This window comes from Xenopus laevis, chromosome 5L, assembly GCF_017654675.1.
Source record: "Xenopus laevis strain J_2021 chromosome 5L, Xenopus_laevis_v10.1, whole genome shotgun sequence".
NCBI classification, from domain to species: domain Eukaryota; kingdom Metazoa; phylum Chordata; class Amphibia; order Anura; family Pipidae; genus Xenopus; species Xenopus laevis.
The window spans coordinates 23,967,813-23,977,495 of NC_054379.1; the positions used below are offsets into that span (position 1 = coordinate 23,967,813).

At 41.4% G+C, this 9,683-nt stretch overlaps 2 protein-coding genes across 2 annotated transcripts; one reads left to right on the top strand and one right to left on the bottom strand.

Moving 5' to 3' along the window:
• Positions 1–327: 327 nt before the first annotated feature.
• LOC108705670 (histone H2A type 1-like) lies at positions 328–807 on the bottom strand. Its single transcript, XM_018242545.2, has one exon. The coding sequence runs from the start codon at positions 755–757 to the stop codon at positions 374–376; it is 384 nt and encodes a 127-aa protein (XP_018098034.1). The 5' UTR covers positions 758–807; the 3' UTR covers positions 328–373.
• A 265-nt stretch (positions 808–1,072) lies between these two features.
• LOC121393614 (histone H2B 1.2) lies at positions 1,073–1,574 on the top strand. Its single transcript, XM_041562607.1, has one exon. It carries the CDS (start codon positions 1,140–1,142, stop codon positions 1,518–1,520), a length of 381 nt encoding a protein of 126 aa, XP_041418541.1. The 5' UTR covers positions 1,073–1,139; the 3' UTR covers positions 1,521–1,574.
• The last annotated feature ends 8,109 nt before the right edge of the window (positions 1,575–9,683 follow it).

Consider the following 9,683-nt stretch of genomic DNA (forward strand, 5'->3'; position numbering starts at 1 on the left):
AAGTTAGATTATTATTGAAATTTCTATTCAGTAAAGACAGATTCAAAGCACTGAATTTGTCAAATATCTCGTGTAGGTGTAATTTTACGTATCACAAATATCTATTGTGGAATAAAAAAAAAAAAAAAAAAAAAACTTTCGGTGCAGGGAGAAAGATCCAGTACTAATAGATTTTTTTTACTTGCACGGGGGATACATTGTTTCGGGGAACGTTATGAATATCTGGGTTTTATATACCCACGAGCCTCACATACAAACAGACGTCCGTAATAAACACATTTACCGTATATGAAAAAGGAGAATCTCAGCCCTTTTTAGCAGGTGTGGGTGGCTCTGAAAAGAGCCTTTGTGTTCAGATTGCGGACAGGGCAGCTCACTTGCTCTTAGCCGACTCGGTTTTCTTGGGCAGCAGCACGGACTGGATGTTGGGCAGGACTCCACCCTGAGCGATAGTCACCCCTCCGAGCAGTTTGTTCAATTCCTCATCGTTACGCACAGCGAGTTGCAGGTGCCTGGGGATAATACGGGTCTTTTTGTTATCTCGGGCAGCGTTCCCAGCCAATTCCAGGATCTCAGCAGTCAGATACTCGAGCACTGCAGCCAAATAGACCGGAGCTCCGGCTCCCACCCGTTCAGCATAGTTGCCTTTCCTCAACAGACGATGAACACGACCAACTGGGAACTGCAGCCCAGCACGAGATGAGCGAGTCTTTGCCTTAGCACGGGTTTTTCCTCCTTGTTTGCCTCTGCCAGACATGTTAACAAAATTCACCTCTTATCGACTAGATAAATTCTAAAATAATACACAAAAAGCCGCTGAACATCTTATTTATAGAGTGCACTCGGTTGGCTGATGTGAGGTGAGTTTCAATGCAGCCAATGATAGAGGTGCTTTAACATGAACCAACCAAAAGATCACAGGGCTAATCTTTGTGTTGATTGGATAATGATGTATACTCCCCCCTCATAAATTCATCAGTGACGTAGTCTTTGCAGTAGGCGTTTAGCTCATGTGACAGAAATGGCCAATAGAAAGCTCAAAGACAGAGCTGCCTCGTTTGCATGGGAGGGCTATAAAAAGGATCAGCGCCAGAGTTTGGGTACAGTGTATAGAGAAAGAATATTGAGTTTTGTTGAAAATGCCTGAACCAGCAAAGTCCGCGCCAGCCCCGAAGAAGGGATCCAAGAAAGCGGTGACTAAGACCCCGAAGAAAGATGGGAAGAAGCGCAGAAAGAGCAGGAAGGAGAGTTACGCCATTTACGTGTACAAGGTTATGAAGCAAGTGCACCCCGACACCGGTATTTCCTCCAAGGCCATGGGTATTATGAATTCCTTTGTCAACGATATATTTGAGCGCATTGCAGGGGAAGCCTCCCGCCTGGCTCATTATAACAAACGCTCCACCATCACCTCCCGGGAGATCCAGACCGCGGTCCGCCTGCTGCTGCCTGGGGAACTGGCCAAACACGCCGTGTCCGAGGGCACCAAGGCTGTCACCAAATACACCAGCGCCAAGTAACTGCTCCTTCTCTTGTCCTACTCCCAGCAACACAAAGGCTCTTTTAAGAGCCCGCCACCTTCTCTCCGGAAGATCTGTAACCGGCTCTTGTGGTGAATAGGGGCTGTGTTTAATGTGATATTTAATTAACTGCCTGTGAACCGAATCATTGTTCTCAGGAGTTTTTGTGTTGGGGTATCTAGATACCTGAGCTGATTTTTCTCAATCACAATCTGACACGCTAATAGCGCCAGCGCAGTTCTTTCTATAGATGGCGAAGCCTTATATTTCCATCTGTGAAGTCCGAGCCAGTTAAAGAGCAGAATGACCGGCTCGTTGCTTTCTATACCCGAATCGGTTTAGCAGAAAGTGAGGCATGAAATGGAATTTAGGATTAATGGAAAAATGCGCGGGACTGGGAGCTGTTAGTAACTCAGGGCTGCCCCTTATGGTTATATTGTTACACCGTCTCTCCCTTGCGCCAGCGCTCTGCACTTTCCTGGGGGGGAAGCATTTGTGATCTTCATGTTGGGCAAGGGAAGTTGAGGAGACAATAAACCGTTTTGGAGAGAAATTGGTATAGTCTGACCGTTTCCTAAAAAAACAAATGAAAGGGAAAATTAGGAATGGGCGGGGCAGTTCTCTACTTACAGTTCAGTCATTGTTTCATGGCCGGAGCCTCACATAAAACCTGTAGCAATGTAACAACAGAGGACGGCAACAATGTAAGGCTGTTAGTTAGATTGTTGCCGCCAGCTGGTACTAGATTTGCAAATGAAGCAGATCTATCATCTAATTTATAATTAATAAATGTGTTCAGAGTTGTACATGTTACAGTCTGCAGATTGACTCAGGTTGTGCGCCTGCTTCTGCTGCCCATGACAATGCAAGGACCCTCATGGAATGTGCTCTGATGCCCTCAGGCACCAGCTTCCCCCTGTTCTTCATTCTGTATTGCTGTCACTAGTGATGGGTGAAAAATTTGCAGAATTACTGAAAAATTTGCAAACTTACAGAAAAATTCTTTGCATTGAAGTCAAAGGATGTCAACATAATTTTGACGCGTGCAATAATTTTTATACGCGCAATTATTTTGTCCAAATGCATTGAAATCAACAGGTGTCCAAATAATTTTGACACGTGACAATTTTTATGGGCGCGACTATTTTGACATGCAACATATTCTTTTGTAGCTGCAGAGTTGTCGTGGGCAATTTTTTGCCACAGTTTCTCAAATTTATGACCTGGCGGCAAAATGCGGATATTAGCTGCAATTCCATGCCTAGCAGATCTATTTGCCCATCAATAGCCATCATTATCCATCTCCTCAATGTTGCAGTTTTGACTGCTTCTCCCTTCCTCTCCCTTCCTAGTCCCAGCTTGGACTATAAACAGTCTCAATCAGTTTTCCTGATGACCAGGGCACAAATAGGCACTCCAGATCTCACTCAGTAAATGTACATGTCCGTGGACCATTGGTCACATCTATAATGTCTGCTAGAGGCTAATTTGGCCTCTGGAGCACAGGAGATGAGTTAATTTGGGCAGTTGAGTAGTGAATTTGCATGAATATGAACAGTGTCAGACTGGGACACCAGGGACCCACCCAAAAACATTAGACCAGGGGGCCCACCAAAAAACCTTAGACCAGGGGCCCACTCTCAGTACTATTATTCTTCCTCTCCTCACACAACCTCTATTCTCCTAGTCTCTTTTCTTTACATACTATAATCTATTATTCCATCTATTTAGCCTCTTTGTTCTCATAGAAATAAGGAATGACCATGACATTTTATTAGGACATAAGAGCAAGACCTACATTTTCGTGCCTGCTGGGGCACTTACTCATAGGTTTGAAAATGTGGACTAGGACTTACACCCTAGGACTGGGGTGAATTGTGAGTATACTCCATGATTAACTTTAATATTTGATTTTGGACTATTAATTAATTTGTAGTAGTACCCATACATTTACATATTTCATTGGCATCAACACAAATTATATTATTATATGACCATGAAATAGGCCAAATATTTAGCAGCATGAGGGGCCCACTGACACCTGGGCCCACCAGGAGTTTTCCTGACATCCCTGTGGGCCAGTCCAACACTGAATATGAAATCTAATTGGTGACTGTTACTTTGGGGAGAGCTAGACATTGAATGGGAAACATCTAGAGCAGTGATCCCAAACCTTTTGAACCCTTGAGTAACATTCAGAAGTAAAATGAGATGGGGAGCAACACAAGCATGAAAAATGTTCTTGGGGTGCCAAATAAGTGCTGTGATTGACCATTTGGTAGCCCCTATGTGGATTGTCAACCTACATTGAGACTCTGTTCGGCAGTTCACCTGTTTTTTATACAACCAAAACTTGCCTCCAAGCCTGTAATTCACTGATCTAGAGGTATAAGTATGGGCCAGAGTGCTACCAGAACTATCAAGTCCAAAAATATATTCCAAAACATTCTCTCAAAGTTAAAAAATTATTCTTTATTAAGCATAATTATTAAAAAGTAGGCATACAGACCAATTGATGTTTCGCCTTACGCGTTTCGTACCCACTGGTACTTATTCATAGGCATTACTGTTGTCACAAGATTTATACCCCAGGAGATCCTCCAATCTACGAAAGATTGGCATTAAAAAAAAGTGGAACAATTTGTATTAGTAATAGTCCTCTCAGTGGCATAACTAGGCAGAAGAGGCAGCTGCCTAGGGCGCAATGATTAGGGGGCGCTGGGCAGCTACCTCTTCTGCCTAAATATTCGGAAGGGGTTTTTTACAGTGAGAACTGTGAAGATGTGGAATTCTCTCCCTGAATCAGTTGTACAGGCTGATACATTAGATAGCTTTAAGAAGGGGTTGGATGGCTTTTTAGCAAGTAAGGGAATACAGGGTTATGGGAAATAGCTCATAGTCCAAGTTGATCCAGGGACTAGTCCGATTGCCATTTTGGAGTCAGGAAGGAATTTTTCCCCCTCTAAGGCAAATTGGAGAGGCTTCAGATGGGTTTTTTGCCTTCCTCTGGATCAACTGGCAGATAGGTAGTTAATAAACAAAAAAAAAAAAAAAAAAGGTTGAACTCGATGGACATGTGTCTTTTTTTCAACCTTACTTACTATGTTACCCCTAGACTGAACCCACCTGGAAATCTGTTTGCAGTAAGCACCGCTAGAGATGTCGCGAACTGTTCGCCGGCGAACTTGTTCGCGCGAACATCGGGTGTTCGCGCTCGCCGGAAGTTCGCGAACGTCGCGCGACGTTCGCCATTTTGGGTTCGCCATTGTTGGCGCTTTTTTTTGCCCTCTCACCCCAGACCAGCAGGTACATGGCAGCCAATCAGGAAGCTCTCCCCTGGACCACTCCCCTTCCCTATAAAAACCGAAGCCCTGCAGCGTTTTTTCACTCTGCCTGTGTGTGCTGAAGAGATAGTGTAGGGAGAGAGCTGCTGCCTGTTAGTGATTTCAGGGACAGTTGAAAGTTTGCTGGCTAGTAATCGTTTTGATACTGCTCTGTTATTGGAGGGACAGAAGTCTGCAGGGGTTTGAGGGACATTTAAGCTTAGGTAGCTTTGCTGGCTAGTAATCTACCTTCTACTGCAGTGCTCTGTATGTAGCTGCAGTGGGCAGCTGTCCTGCTTCTGATCTCATCTGCTGACTGCTGCAATAACAGTAGTCCTTGTAAGGACTGCTTTTATTTATTTTTTTGTTGTTTTACTACTACTACTACTACTACTACTATAAGAGCCCAGTGCTATTAGTCTAGCAGTGTTGGGGAGTGGGACTGGTGTGCTAATCTGCTGCTCCTAGTAGTTCAGCAGCACCAACTTTAATTTTTTTTTTTTAATATTCATTTTTTTTTATTTTACTTTTTTTTATTTTACTACCGCTGTAGTAGTGTATAAGTTGACCTTTTAGGCATTATTTGCCCTGTAGGCATTATTTGCACACTGTTTTCTTCAACCCGCCATCGAGCTGTGTGACCTTGTTCACATTCTGTCTAAATATCCATAATATTACCGTCTCCAGAAAAAACACCGGAGTGACTTTTTTCAAGCAGCCATAATATATTTTACGTAATCCGTATCCACCGCTGTAGTAGTGTATACGTTGGCCTTGTAGGCATTATTTGCACACTGTTTTCTTCAACCCGCCATCGAGCTGTGTGACCTTGTTCCCATTCTGTCTAAATATCCATAATATTACCGTCTCCAGAAAAAACACCGGAGTCACTTTTTTCAAGCAGCATTCATATATTTTACGTAATCCGTATCCACCGCTGTAGTAGTGTATACGTTGGCCTTGTAGGCATTATTTGCACACTGTTTTCTTCAACCCGCCATCGAGCTGTGTGACCTTGTTCCCATTCTGTCTAAATATCCATAATATTACCGTCTCCAGAAAAAACACCGGAGTCACTTTTTTCAAGCAGCATTCATATATTTTACGTAATCCGTATCCACCGCTGTAGTAGTGTATACGTTGGCCTTGTAGGCATTATTTGCACACTGTTTTCTTCAACCCGCCATCGAGCTGTGTGACCTTGTTCCCATTCTGTCTAAATATCCATAATATTACCGTCTCCAGAAAAAACACCGGAGTCACTTTTTTCAAGCAGCATTCATATATTTTACGTAATCCGTATCCACCGCTGTAGTAGTGTATACGTTGGCCTTGTAGGCATTATTTGCACAGTGTTTTCTTCAACCCGCCATCGAGCTGTGTGAGCTTGTTCACATTTTGTCTAAATATTGATAATATTATCGTCTCTAGAAAAACCACTTGAGTTACTTTTTTTCAAGCAGCATTCATATATTTTACGTAATCCGTATCCACCGCTGTAGTAGTGTATACGTTGACCTTGTAGGCATTATTTGCACACTGTTTTCTTCAACCCGCCATCGAGCTGTGTGAGCTTGTTCACATTTTGTCTAAATATTGATAATATTATCGTCTCTAGAAAAACCACTTGAGTTACTTTTTTTCAAGCAGCATTCATATATTTTACGTAATCCGTATCCACCGCTGTAGTAGTGTATACGTTGACCTTGTAGGCATTATTTGCACACTGTTTTCTTCAACCCGCCATCGAGCTGTGTGAGCTTGTTCACATTTTGTCTAAATATTGATAATATTATCGTCTCTAGAAAAACCACTTGAGTTACTTTTTTTCAAGCAGCATTCATATATTTTACGTAATCCGTATCCACCGCTGTAGTAGTGTATACGTTGACCTTGTAGGCATTATTTGCACACTGTTTTCTTCAACCCGCCATCGAGCTGTGTGAGCTTGTTCACATTTTGTCTAAATATTGATAATATTATCGTCTCTAGAAAAACCACTTGAGTTACTTTTTTTCAAGCAGCATTCATATATTTTACGTAATCCGTATCCACCGCTGTAGTAGTGTATACGTTGACCTTGTAGGCATTATTTGCACACTGTTTGCTTCAACCCGCCATCGAGCTGTGTGAGCTTGTTCACATTTTGTCTAAATATTGATAATATTATCGTCTCTAGAAAAACCACTTGAGTTACTTTTTTTCAAGCAGCATTCATATATTTTACGTAATCCGTATCCACCGCTGTAGTAGTGTATACGTTGACCTTGTAGGCATTATTTGCACACTGTTTTCTTCAACCCGCCATCGAGCTGTGTGAGCTTGTTCACATTTTGTCTAAATATTGATAATATTATCGTCTCTAGAAAAACCACTTGAGTTACTTTTTTTCAAGCAGCATTCATATATTTTACGTAATCCGTATCCACCGCTGTAGTAGTGTATACGTTGACCTTGTAGGCATTATTTGCACACTGTTTTCTTCAACCCGCCATCGAGCTGTGTGACCTTGTTCACATTTTGTCTAAATATTGATAATATTATCGTCTCTAGAAAAACCACTTGAGTTACTTTTTTTCAAGCAGCATTCATATATTTTACGTAATCCGTATCCACCGCTGTAGTAGTGTATACGTTGACCTTGTAGGCATTATTTGCACACTGTTTTCTTCAACCCGCCATCGAGCTGTGTGACCTTGTTCACATTTTGTCTAAATATTGATAATATTATCGTCTCTAGAAAAACCACTTGAGTTACTTTTTTTCAAGCAGCATTCATATATTTTACGTAATCCGTATCCACCGCTGTAGTAGTGTATACGTTGACCTTGTAGGCATTATTTGCACAGTGTTTTCTTCAACCCGCCATCGAGCTGTGTGAGCTTGTTCACATTTTGTCTAAATATTGATAATATTATCGTCTCTAGAAAAACCACTTGAGTTACTTTTTTTCAAGCAGCATTCATATATTTTACGTAATCCGTATCCACCGCTGTAGTAGTGTATACGTTGACCTTGTAGGCATTATTTGCACACTGTTTTCTTCAACCCGCCATCGAGCTGTGTGAGCTTGTTCACATTTTGTCTAAATATTGATAATATTATCGTCTCTAGAAAAACCACTTGAGTTACTTTTTTTCAAGCAGCATTCATATATTTTACGTAATCCGTATCCACCGCTGTAGTAGTGTATACGTTGACCTTGTAGGCATTATTTGCACACTGTTTTCTTCAACCCGCCATCGAGCTGTGTGAGCTTGTTCACATTTTGTCTAAATATTGATAATATTATCGTCTCTAGAAAAACCACTTGAGTTACTTTTTTTCAAGCAGCATTCATATATTTTACGTAATCCGTATCCACCGCTGTAGTAGTGTATACGTTGACCTTGTAGGCATTATTTGCACACTGTTTTCTTCAACCCGCCATCGAGCTGTGTGACCTTGTTCACATTTTGTCTAAATATTGATAATATTATCGTCTCTAGAAAAACCACTTGAGTTACTTTTTTTCAAGCAGCATTCATATATTTTACGTAATCCGTATCCACCGCTGTAGTAGTGTATACGTTGACCTTGTAGGCATTATTTGCACACTGTTTTCTTCAACCCGCCATCGAGCTGTGTGACCTTGTTCACATTTTGTCTAAATATTGATAATATTATCGTCTCTAGAAAAACCACTTGAGTTACTTTTTTTCAAGCAGCATTCATATATTTTACGTAATCCGTATCCACCGCTGTAGTAGTGTATACGTTGACCTTGTAGGCATTATTTGCACAGTGTTTTCTTCAACCCGCCATCGAGCTGTGTGAGCTTGTTCACATTTTGTCTAAATATTGATAATATTATCGTCTCTAGAAAACCACTTGAGTTACTTTTTTTCAAGCAGCATTCATATATTTTACGTAATCCGTATCCACCGCTGTAGTAGTGTATACGTTGACCTTGTAGGCATTATTTGCACACTGTTTTCTTCAACCCGCCATCGAGCTGTGTGAGCTTGTTCACATTTTGTCTAAATATTGATAATATTATCGTCTCTAGAAAAACCACTTGAGTTACTTTTTTTCAAGCAGCATTCATATATTTTACGTAATCCGTATCCACCGCTGTAGTAGTGTATACGTTGACCTTGTAGGCATTATTTGCACACTGTTTTCTTCAACCCGCCATCGAGCTGTGTGACCTTGTTCACATTTTGTCTAAATATTGATAATATTATCGTCTCTAGAAAAACCACTTGAGTTACTTTTTTTCAAGCAGCATTCATATATTTTACGTAATCCGTATCCACCGCTGTAGTAGTGTATACGTTGACCTTGTAGGCATTATTTGCACACTGTTTCTTCAACCCGCCATCGAGCTGTGTGACCTTGTTCACATTTTGTCTAAATATTGATAATATTATCGTCTCTAGAAAAACCACTTGAGTTACTTTTTTTCAAGCAGCATTCATATATTTTACGTAATCCGTATCCACCGCTGTAGTAGTGTATACGTTGACTTTGTAGGCATTATTTGCACAGTGTTTTCTTCAACCCGCCATCTAGCTGTGTGTATTATCGTTTCCAGAAAAACCAACTGAGTTTTTGTTGTTGTTGTTGTTTTTTTAAAAATAATGCCAGGCAAAGGCAGGCCGCCACGCAGAGGCCGTGCTAGGGGCCGTGCTGCTATGCAATCCTGTGGCCCTAGCAAATTTCCCAGTTTTAAAAAGCCAATGACCCTGAACTCCCAAAATGCTGAAGAGGTAGTTGACTGGCTTACACAGCACACCCCATCCTCTACCGTTTCTAACTTTACCACAACATCCTCCTCATCCTCCACTGCTATGGCCAC

What these genes read in the sequence shown, in the direction of transcription:
- LOC108705670 (XM_018242545.2), bottom strand. Translation starts at nt 757, where the DNA reads ATGTCTGGCAGAGGCAAACAAGGAGGAAAAACCCGTGCTAAGGCAAAG.
- LOC121393614 (XM_041562607.1), top strand. Translation starts at nt 1,140, where the DNA reads ATGCCTGAACCAGCAAAGTCCGCGCCAGCCCCGAAGAAGGGATCCAAG.